Source organism: Olea europaea, unplaced genomic scaffold, assembly GCF_002742605.1.
Source record: "Olea europaea var. sylvestris unplaced genomic scaffold, O_europaea_v1 scaffold1721, whole genome shotgun sequence".
Classification (NCBI taxonomy): domain Eukaryota; kingdom Viridiplantae; phylum Streptophyta; class Magnoliopsida; order Lamiales; family Oleaceae; genus Olea; species Olea europaea.
Window position 1 is genome coordinate 56,007 of NW_019234909.1, and position 12,710 is coordinate 68,716.

General features: G+C 33.2%; 1 protein-coding gene across 1 annotated transcript; it reads right to left on the bottom strand.

The window, feature by feature from the left end:
- Nucleotides 1–8,967: 8,967 nt before the first annotated feature.
- On the bottom strand, nt 8,968–10,871 carry LOC111377780 (hydroquinone glucosyltransferase-like). The gene has a single exon (XM_023000906.1). It carries the CDS (start codon nt 10,781–10,783, stop codon nt 9,359–9,361), a length of 1,425 nt encoding a protein of 474 aa, XP_022856674.1. The 5' UTR covers nt 10,784–10,871; the 3' UTR covers nt 8,968–9,358.
- Between the last annotated feature and the right edge of the window lie 1,839 nt (nt 10,872–12,710).

Below are 12,710 nucleotides of genomic sequence, written 5' to 3' on the forward strand. Positions count from 1 at the left end.
AATGCTCAAAATTTCTTTTTAAATGTCTGGAGACGTGTATGTAGCATTTTTGGGAGCATTACTCAACACAACTTTTCATACTTTAATATTCATTTTTGCAAATGCATCCACCAATTCAATAAAATTCCCACGATTCAGTGAAGATGGAGATTCGTCATGGCCTCTAAAGGAACAACCTTGAAGAGCTAACCACTTAACACTCATAATAGTGGTCTTTAGACGCAAACGATTTTTCTGTTTTTCCTCATTTGATACAGAATGCATTACCTTGTCAATATGTTGAGTTGGTTTCATTAAATCTTTAGCTCTTCTCTTACAGCCATTATGAAACGATGACAATGTTGTACCAACATGAATAAGAAATGCACATTTACTTCCTTAGTTAACCCTCTTCCAACTATCAAATTCAACAGTAACCAATGATGAAATATTAGGTGGAGTACTACCATTGAGAAAAATGAAGCAGTAAAAACAATATGCCTTATGTGTTGAAGGCGAATATTCCAACCAAGGAAACTGATTATACCAACGTTCCTGAAATCGACGTTTTTGCTTTCCACATTCTTTGCTCTGATACTCCAAAAGTTTTGATTGATAAGGTCCAACATTTAGATAGGTCCGCCTAATCTGATCGCGTTCATAAAATGAATGTTCACATATTTGCTTTCTTTTTTCGAGGTCCCATTCAATAGAATCAGATGGTTCAAAATTAAGATTGGAAGATGACGGCCGTTCAACTTCAGGGCATGAAATTGGAAGAATGGGCACCGTAGGAATTGGAGAATTTTGAGATTTGTTACTTTTTGAAAAGAAAGACAAAAAGGTTCTACCTTTCTTGGTTGAAGATCGATCTTCTTCCATATTAAATCTAAAAGCATAAAAATCAATATGCTTCAATATCCCATAAAGACATAAATATAAATTGATAAAACCATAACTATAAAACCAATTTATCGTTTGCTACGAAATGAGATTTTTTATTCAAAGTCAGAGAACCAACCTTAAACCTTCTCAACTAGTAAAGGCAACGTTTGAACCCTCTTCTTAACAAATAGCACAGTACTTCAAAGAATCAAAATGTTTCACCTACAATTAAACAAAAAAATCCATCAAATGAGTAACTAGAATATGCCCTTCAGAACCTAGAAAAAGGAACTATGCTATGGTAGTACAAGATGTTCTGCAGCAACTCAAGAAATTGTAACCAGCCATTTTAGAACTCAACAAAGGATTGAAAGCCATTTTCAGGAGCATGATGAAAATATGAGTTGCTTTATGTAATGTACTCAACCATTAGGGTAAAATGTTCAATGTTCCAATAATCCTAATACAGTTTTGTCCCTTTTACATTTGTTAAACAAGAGAATGAATACATATATTCTTGTCCTCCTTGATTACTCCATTGTCCATATAAATATTATTTAAAAGTGCAATGCATTTTATTTTCTTCTAAGAACACTTAAGTTGAATTCATACTGCCAAAGTAAAGCCCGAATAAATTTAGGAGCCCTTTTTCACCACCAAATCTTTCATACTAGCGATAGTTATGAAAACCAATTTTTTCTTCTTCTCCAAGCTATTCATTATTTATTTCATATTTACTTTCTGGAAATCAAATTTTGTTGTTTTGGTGATCTGACTGTCTCGAAAATAAACATTCTTTGTTGTAATAGGAACAACTTGAGTCTATCAAAGTATAAAAAAATTCAATGTAAAAATTATTACACAACAGCAAGGTCAGCTATTAATTATAGCTAGTGCAAGGATGCCAAGAAATTCTTCTATATGAACTCTAAATAGTCGTTTTCTATGTTCTCTATGCAATTTGATTTGAAATTAATAAGTAATCAGATTCAGGTTGTGAACTTTTCAAGTCCATAAACTACGGGCAAGAGAAGTCTCTCTACATAATAAAGAAATAAAGGGTGGAATTGTGCTTGAAATTTCAAGATTCACAGCTTCACAGGTATATGCTCAAATCATCTTCTTAAATATTCCTATCGACTGCTTGAAAGCCTCAAATGATTGACTATAAGCACCATCATTCATTCATTCCATCAAGTGAGTAAAATTTCAGTTCCCTCATCCCTGTTTGACTGTTCTTGTTCCCACATAATTAAAAGACAAACAATTGAACAAGAGTCAAGAAACTAATTAGTAAATTACTTACCCTAAAACCTAACCCAAGTTGTCGGTAGCCAGGCTTGAGGCGGCGAATTGGTGCGACTGTGCTATGCGAGTCCGTCACTCACGGGTCGAAAGTGAGTCGAGCCAGTCGACAATCGACAATTCTGTTCGGCCGGCAGCTACGGGCAGGGGCAAACCGGCAAAGTGAAGATAGGGATTTTTATTTTTTATTTTTGGGACTTCTGTGAGTTGATTTTGCAAATGACGGGAATGGAAAATGTTTGGGAATTGGGGATTAATTATTTGATTAATGGAATGGGTATTATTTTGAGCCTAAAATTATATAGGTTAGTGGGCTACAAATTAAAGAATTTTTTTTAAAAGTGAGCTAGCCCACTGAATTTATTTGTTAGTGGGCTAATGTGGCTGAATAATTACAATTCAAACCTTTTTTTGGTATCCGGGTTGGAAGACAGTGGGCTGCAGCCAAGTGCAGCCCACTACTGAATCCGCCCACGCAATTAAAGCCAGGTCACTAAAGTCCCTGATGTGATGGGGGGAAACCTTGTGTAAGAACTAAAAATGTGTGGTTTTTAATAACTTTTTGACCCTTTTAATATTATACTATGTAGGAGAGCCAAGCCCACTTCCTATAATTAAATGCATACAAAGTATTTTAATTTTTTATAGAAGAAAATAATATAATAATTTGGAGGGAAGTGATGAAAATAAAATATAGGAAAAAATTAAAGGCCTGTTTGATTTGGCCGATTTCCCATTTTCCACATTTTGGCCTGTTTGATTGTAAAAATTTCCCTTGGAATTTATCCCCCCCCTCACGTGACCCCTTTTCCTTTAATTGGTGGAAATTAATTTCCCGTGGTCTTGATGGGAAATCAATTTTCAATTATTATTTATTTTATTTTATTTTTTGGCAATGGAAATATATTATATCTACAATTGTAACAAATTCGATCTCTTTAATTAACCATTTTCATAAATAAAAAAAAAAGGCTAAACGAACACCAAAAGATTCAAAATTTCAATATTTTTCATGTGAAAAATTATATCAATCAAATATATTTAATTGACAATTTTCAGTCAAACTTGTTCTAGGCAATTCAATTCCGTGGAATTCATATTCTTTCTGCTCAAATTTCATTCTTGCAATCAAATGGATCCTAATTTTTCTGGAAATAGTGAAATTAAGTGTTAAGATAAAGAGTCTGTTAGAGTATTTAAAAAATTGTACTTTCTACATTAAGTGTTAAGATAAAGAGCCAACGAGTGATTACATTTGATATGTTCAATTAAATAAAGAGAAAATTGCACCAACTACCTAGTAATTGAAAAATATTCATATAATACTTTTTTTATGCCTTAACTACTATAAAATAATAAGTAAAATTGAATTATTAAAAGCAACACAACATCTAGTAGTACTAATTATGGCAACTAAATTTACTCCACCAAGCATGCCTTTCCCATACGCGTGGATATTGCCAAAATTCCCAATTCTTGCCTTTGCTTCTATCTGAATATCAAGTCTTCATCCAACCAAGAAATCTAATGCATTTCAAAGATCGAATTGGAATGGCCAAGCCTCTTGCTGTGAAGATTACTGGTGGCATACGGGTATGGCATTATGAAAAAAAAAAGGTTCCCGTCATCTCATTATAATTTTTTAAGAAACCACACCGTATCAAAAACTTATTCATGTTTATGGATTTGCACATCATATTCCATGTGTAATTCACTTGTTTACGATACACATTTTCATTGAAGTAAACATACATTTGTCACTGTTTCAATCACGATTGCAATCTTTACGTTATAAAGTTTGTTGAGTATATCATAAACGCAAAATTGATCTGATGGTTCAGGCAATAAATCCAATCATAACTAGATCACATGTCCCATGTTAGCTTTTCAAACATGGATGCAAGAAGTTGATTGAAGCATATGATATGGACTTCAACTTAGTACCACGCAACGTAAGGCGAGACAAGACGTTGAAGGGTATGGTGATACTGTAGTATTGTTTGAACAGATTTAAATTATTTTGGACAATTAGTTGAATGGTAGTCTACATTTTAATTTGTATTTGTTTAACAATATTTTAAATCTTTTGCCATATTTTGGACGATTAGTTGAAGGCAGTATATCGATTTATGTTAGGGTTATCTAATTCAAATGTTTTGCTAATGTTTCATTTTGGTATGTAAAAAGAAAAGATTTGCTGCAAATGAATTCAATTGTCTTTTTACATGAGTATCAGCTCATGAAATTAGCATTATGTATTTTAGAGTTACGGGGGGAACAGATAAGTGTTCATGCTATACACAAGTCTGCATACACTTGTTTCCCCATTTGACAATCCCCCATAATACCATAGTCCATGCGTGTGATTTTGTACCCATCACTATGCTCATAACTTGGCTGTGTTATGATGCAATTTCATTTGAAAATGCATGTTTCAGACATGTAATGCATAGGAAGTGAGACGTGCTTCCTTGAGCTCTAGCTCCATGTAGAACTTTAGGGAGCTATCATTCGTTATCCTAATCGGAGACATTTCAATATTAGCAACATACTCAATCTTGAGACATGATTACCTCCTGTTAATCTTTAATTCATTCGAGATCAACTCAACAATGTCCAAGTATTTGAAAGAATATGGAACCAAAAGACCAAACCTTTATGACCCCTTTTTCACAATTACATTCAACGAGTCTATTTCTACCTAAAAACAGGTTCCAAAAAAAAAATTAATAATAATAAATTGAATCACATTCCAAGTATTTTGAGTATTCATTCATAAAGTGAGAAACCACAACAAAATAAAAGATTCTCTCAGTCGCTGACTTATATAGAGTATCTTATTTACGTTGAAACCCCATTAAAATATTATTCAATGATAGACGGTAGAAATTCGCATACACGGCAAGCAATATTCGAAAGATTTCATATGTAATCGCAATTTCATAAAATTTCTGTAATTTCCATAGTAATATTAAACAATTATCCACATCAAAAATTTTAATATATATAATGTGATAATCAAAATATGTCATATGGAATCATAAGTCCAAAAAAAAAATTAAAAAAAATGTTGAAAACTAAATTATTCAGTCGGTAAAAAAAGAATAGATTTTATAAAGATTTACACATTTTGTGAAGATTGAATCAAAAGGGTTAAAAAGAGGTATGAAATCACCCAAATAAGAAACCCCACAAGTTTTTAATACATAACATATACGTAGTTTTCTTGAGTTTCATGAGATCATAAATCGAACATATAAAAAAATTCCAAATAATTCCAAAGATATAATCTAACTCCCATCAAAATCAATATATGAAATATATTTGATAGATACGGAGGACGAAAAATCTGTGCATTCGGCTTTATAGTGAGATGGAAAATTGTGTGTTCCCATATTCAATTTGAATTTACGTTGATGGAGAAGGACATTAATTGCTACCGTTATGTTTGCTCTTGCTTGTAAAATTTCAGTTACAAAATGTGAATTGGATATCATTTTGGAAGATAGTAATTATAATTATAATTTACTTAAAAAACAGTAATTTAAATGTATATTACATATTAAAATTTTTCTTGAAATTTTATATTTTAATGAGGCATATATGAATTTTTCAATTAAATAAATTACGTGATATTACATTTAAATTGATCTAATATTTAATGTTATACAATTATCATCTAAACTGATACTTGATATCAGTAGTGCTTAATAGCAAACCAAATAAATCAAATCACACGTCCTATTAAATATATCATACATCATTATATTTAAGTGAATGTAATGCAACCTAAATCGACCTTAATTACTAACATTATTCATTGTAAAATAATGTCATTGATGATTATAGAAAATCTTTTATAACCTTACCAAATGTCACATATTTCTTGAGGTAGTGCGATTAGAATTTGTCGACGAAATACGACAAGAGTAGAAAAGAATCCAAATCATACTTTTGCAAATAAAGACAACAGATAGCAATTACAGATGATAATCTTAATCATTTTGTTCAAAGATTTGAATTTCGATGATAATAAAGAATGGACATCCACAGAATATTAGCTCATATAGGGTTAAAAAAAAAGGTCTAAATATTAGCTATTAAAGGACAAATGATTCAATAATAAGCAATAATTGATCATCAATATTTGAATGATTATGTAATCGTACGCTTAAAAAAGTTAAAATTTTATTCTTTTTTACTTATCGAGATATTCATTTAAAATTTTATTCTTTATTGTCTGTCAAAATATTATAGTAACTCTAAGCACGATAGGGATGATAAAAAAAAATCCGCTCAATTTGATACCCGATGGCCTCATCTTCTATTCCAGTAAATGGGGTAGGGGTCATTGCCTCGATGTAGGTACGAAAAATATAATTCCCACCCTACTACCCGTCACGTTTAAAGTTAATTTCAAATTTAAGTTTTTCATCCAACAAAAATAATAGATTTATCATTATTTTTAAAGAGGATATGAGTTGCTCTTAATGAATTGAAAAAATAAAAAGTAATAATATTTACAAACTAAAGGCAAAAAAATAAAAGGGACAGGGGACCTACCTCGCTCCTCCCCAAACCGGCCCTGTCCGCTTTATCCAGGTATAGGGATAGGGTAAGGTGACAAAATATATAATACGGAATGGAAATGAGAATGATCGACTCATCTCATATCTACTTCGTTGCCATCCCTAAAGCATGATTTTTAAAACATGGATTGTCTATTCGAGCTTATCGTTGACAGGTCAGTACTTTTTTCATCTTCAGTAGAGTGGAACTCTAATTGTGCAAAATTATTATCAGAAGTCCCCACCATCCCATCTCCACCACCCCCCCCCCCCCTTTTTTTTCCCCCCCCCCCCCCCCCCCTCTTTTTTCATTAGGGAACCGAAAACACCCGAACACACATTCGAAATTGAACTCACAAATTAGGAATAAGTTATTACTTAACATGTCGATATTTAGATTAAATTAATATAGTTGGTTTTAATTAAACTTAACTTTTGGAGACACCGATATAACTTTTTTGAGAGCTTTTGAAAGGCACGGTACCTAAAATACATCATTTATTGAACAGATACCGCGATCTTGATTTAGCACCTACCTAATCTATCAAATTTGGTCGAAAATCTTCAAGTATTTTCTCTTTTCAAATTTAAGTTCGAAAGAGATTGATACATGAATAAAAAAAAAAAAAAAAAAAAAAAAAAAAAGAAGCATTAGAATTATTCATTTTTTATCCATTAAGTTCTCTTAAAATGATTATAAAACTAAAGAATCAATCATTCCTAAGATTAACATGATAATCATCCCTTAGTTACTAAACAAACAATCATTTCATAAATTATCAATTTGTTTAGGATAGGCCACCTACTCCATATTCATTCAGTTCTCACCACTTTATTGTCGGATCTGACTACATTTTCTCCTCTCTTGTTTGATCGTGAGTTCCAATTTTTGGATGTGCCCATTTAACCTAACTTTTAGTTGAAAATCGGGCCAAATAATTAAAGACGAGAAAATAAGAGTAATATGAAAATAATGGATCACAAAGAAAACAAGATTTACATGAAAATCAAAATTAAAAAAAACTGCAAATAGAGACAAAGAATTCGCTATAATCAATAGTAAGAAGTTACAAAAGTTCTCTTTAAACCAATACCTAATTAGACAATTAGTCAATTTTGATATTTGTTATACATCACATATTTATTATCAAAGAGCTCTTAATATACTAGGAGAATTAATACATGAAGAGTTTAATATAAGATAAAGTCCCAACACAATTTAGGATAAAATATGAGTCCAATTTACCTTGAACTCCTTCAAGACATTTTGAAAGTTACCACCAACTCCTAACACTCCTTCAATAGTATTTCCAATCAAATACTTAATAAGAACTCGGATCACAACCCAATTCTAATAAACTCCACATCCAAATGAATTCCATTGCAAGGAATAAAACTTAACTTTTTAACTCCAACAACATTTTTCGAACAAAAACACTCCATCAAATTACTCTACTTCTTCCACCATGCCCCTCTAGGCATACTCAAAAACTGTGAACAAATTTCAAACCCTGCTTACCAGTTGAATTACCTTGTACACCAAACTACTTGAATCATTCTATTCATTAGTAGCTCCAGTCGAGTTGCGAAATCTACTCGAACACCACAAACACTTCCAACTCCACTTGAATTGTCAAACCTGCTTGAATCATCACAAGCAATATGTTCAAAAAGATCACAACTAGCTTCAAGTAAGCTACTAGGAAATTCTTCAATATCATTGCTCGAATCACCACAAGCAACCCAATCACAACCAACTCTACTCGAGTTACCATTTATTGAACAATAAGCTGCAGTTGCATCCAAAGTGATCATCGAATCTTCCAAGATTTATAATCAATTCTTACATTGTTTCTCCTTCAGCATTCAAACAAAAATTCTTCCTTAACAAAAAATCTTGTTGCAAAAGTAGAACTCAAATTTCGTACTTGACATGCCTGACACAATCGAACATGTTCAAACCTCCTTTAATAATCAATCTGGCCCTCTCAAGAATCGCCAAAACCTTGGCTCTAATACCACTTTGTTGAGAATTAGACCAAATAATTAAAGACGAGAAAATAAGAGCAATATGAAAATAATAGATTATAAAGAAAACAAGATTTATGTGGAAGCTCAAATCCAGAAAAATCACTGACGGAGATGAAGAATTCACTATAATCAATAATAAAGAGTTTACAAATGATTTATTTGAACCAATAATTAATTGGATAACATGGCAATTACAATGTGTAGTACACCACATATTTATAACTATATAATACATGAAGAGTTTAATATGAGGTGAAGTTTCAATACTATAGATAAAACTAATAATGGAGAATTGGAATGGAATAGGAGTCAAAGGACTCCTTCAAAACATCTTCAAGTCTACCACCAATTCCTAATACTCGTCCTACAGTATTTTCAATCAAATACTCATCAAGAATTGACAAGAATTTAGGTCACAACCCAATTCTAACACATTTCATACTACATAATTTATTCATTTAATTTCATATCGTATCATAATTGTTATGAAAAAGGAGTCTAAAGAAAAAGACGATAGTACAATAAACAAAATTCTAGTTCATGATTAACAACCCACAAATAAGCCCTACCCAATTATAAAGAAACATAATTCAATTACTGAATACATTACTTTCACTTTTCCACTTGGTAACCATTTCCGCGAGTGACTTTGTTGAAGATCCATTGTCGCTAAGAACTTTTGCAGCTGCATCCTTAAGATCTCTCATTCGACTCTGAATCTCTTTTCCTTCTTCTCCTTCCATCAAAGTCTTCACAATTTTCACAATTTCAAATCTCGTCACCAGACCATTATCATTGAATTTTGGCCTTAAGGCTACTTTCATGTCCTCAGTCAACATCACTGTGTTCATTCTTTGTTCTGCATAGAGTGGCCAAGCAATTAATGGTACACCATTAACAACACTCTCAAGAGTTGAATTCCAACCACAGTGTGACAAAAAACCACCGGTTGAACCGTGGCTAAGAATTTGTGCCTGTGGTGCCCATGAAGGCACCACTAGTCCACGTCCCTTGTTCCTATCCAAGAACCCTTGTGGCAAATAAGCCAAAGGATCACAAGAATTTTGAATACTGAAATATGTAGCATTGGCAGTTGTATTACTTGGAGATCTAAGAACCCACAAAAACCTTTGTTCACTCATCTCTAATCCGAACGCAATTTCAGTTATCTGTTCATGGGACAGGGTCCCAACACTCCCAAAACATATATACAAAACTGAGCCACTTGGCTGTTCATCCAGCCATTTCGAACACGCAGATTCTTCATTGTTTTCAGATTCTGAGCCCATTCGAATCAAGGGTCCTATGCAATAAACAGAAGGCTTACCAGTTTCTGGTTCTTGCAAATACTCAATGGTACCTGGCTCCAATTCCTTGAAACTGTTCAAAACAATCCCTTCTGCCATTCTGTATCTCTTTGATTGATGAAGAACCCATTTGTATGCATCATTTTTCCTGTCCTGAACCGGTTGCAAAAGATCCGACCCATGAATCGGCATGCAACCGGGGATCCGAACCTTCTCAGACATGTCTCTATACTCACACGACACAGATTCATCTAGCTTCGACAAGTTTAAGAAAAGTGACAAACACATGGCCGTAGAGGGAAAGAAAATATATGGAGGAATCTTGAATTCATTGGCAACACCAAATGCATCAGTCCCAAACAAATCAACCACAAAAGCCACAAACTTTTTAGTCGAAATCAATGATTTAACAGCATCACGAAGGGATGAAAGGGAATGTGCAATAGTGAGACCAATACGAGTTTCAATCTTAACATCCTCGGACAAATCATCCAAATTGGCAGGGGGAAGAACAACATAGTCTATACGAGGTGTGAGATTTTCGAAAAAGGATTTTGGTGCATTTGAGAGAGGCCCATCAGTTGGGAATTTTGGGATGATGAAATTTACCATAAAATTGTGTTTCTGAACAAGTTTTTTGGCAAATTCTACTAGTGGGATGAGATGGCCCATTCCTGGAGTTGGGAAAATGGCAATATGAGACTCCATGAATGAGAAATTATTTAGAGTTTATGCTCAAGATTGGACAATTATGGAGGAAACTTTTTACTTGGTTGGTATATAAAGCTGTTGTTTTTATTCTTGGTTGCAATTATTGTAATGTATGTAGAGGTCGAAAAGGTGGGGGGTAGCGAGGGGGTAGATATCCTCTAGATGAAAAAAATCTAGGACATTTGTTTGAGACATGCAATGATGATGTCAGTGTCCATGTAAGGCTTGTGTCATAAGTCCAAAGGAAAGAAAAACTTCATTGGCGTACAGCGCGGGGCACCCTCATGTGGGCTGTACAAACAGCTTAACCCAACCTCATTTGTCTATGTCCAAATTTTCTTTCTTTCCCTTTGGCTTGTGTACAATGTGACCGAAAAATTTTGCGTGCGATAAAATATGGGCCACAAATTGAACCAATGGTCTAAAAGAAGTCATATTAAAATATATGCGATCAATAATGGTGTTTGTATGGTGTGAGCCCTACTAATATTTAATAGAGAAACCTAATGTCAAAGTAACAAGTAAACAACAGAAATTAGAGTTCGTAGTGGTTCAATAAAATTGACTTCACTTGGTGTTGAGGTCCACCGTAGAGCTTTGCATGCATTAAATCATGAAGGGTTTACAAGATTTATGATATACTCACGAGTCCATGTTATATATATATACATTTTGAAAGTCCTTTATACGATTCATCAAGTTATTATAATACCCTCAATTTTGATCCATGTAATTTAACTCCTACTCCTAATTGATTGACCAATTGAAAAATAAATAAATATTTTTCACAGTTAAAAAGGTAAAAAGAAGAAAAGAGATTGAAAATCGCATTAGACTAACCAACATGTAGATGTAGTGCGCATATTTGTCTACTTGATAGCCTAATTAGATGTTCATTTTCATTAATCGAAACTATGACGCTTCATGATTTATGACTTGTTTGAAAGAACCACTGTTTACCTAACAAAAAACACAAGCATCTAATTGCTACCCAAAATTTAGCAGTGGGATACAGATAGTAGGTAAAGGATGTAATATGGCACATTTATATACACACTCTATACATGATATTTGGAATAAGGATGTGTTTGAGTCTCTGTTCATTTTCCTTTTTATTTTTTTCGTTTAAAATGGATTTTGTAATAGTGAATTTTAGTGAAATGTGTGGTTAAAAGTCTCTGTTTGGACTCCATTAATTTCAAAATACATTTTTTCTCTATTATTTTTTATTGTACATTTTTCAATGAAATAATTGTTGCACCTCATAAATTTGAAGCTCCTAGTGAGGGCCACGAGGGTGGAACCATGTGGAGACATCTGACAGTCAATGAGGACCCAAGTGGTCAACATGAAGCCCTTCTATCGAAGCACTATCTCATTGTTTCGAAGCCCTCTTTTGAGTCAAAGCACCTGCTACCTTTCAAAAGAATCTACAGAGTATCTCTATGAATGATTAATGTAATACTTATATTAATGAATGTTTAAGTTGTCAGCTTAGGGGCTAGGCGGTTGACCCGTTGTCAATGTATTAAATGTATGGTAGGATGTGATGTGAGGCCTCAGTCAATGAAATGAGGCCACTTGGTGGCTACCACGTCAGCTCAAACTCTATAAATAACAACTCTTGTAACATTTGAAAGGATGCAACTTTTTATAATTGAAACCACACTCAAACTTCTCTCTTGCTTATTTCATATGTATGTGCTCGAATTTAGATTAATCTCGTTTGGTGGAATTATTTGTGACTTTGTTTGCAATTATCTTCGATCATACTGTCGGTGCTTGAATGTTTTCATATTACGTCATAAAGCATCTCCTACGTCCATAAACAGTTACCTCTCTCTGTCTGAATCTTCGATCAAAACGTATTGAAATTTGCTTGCGTGGATGTGATTGTACCTACATCTATTATAACGTGATCACT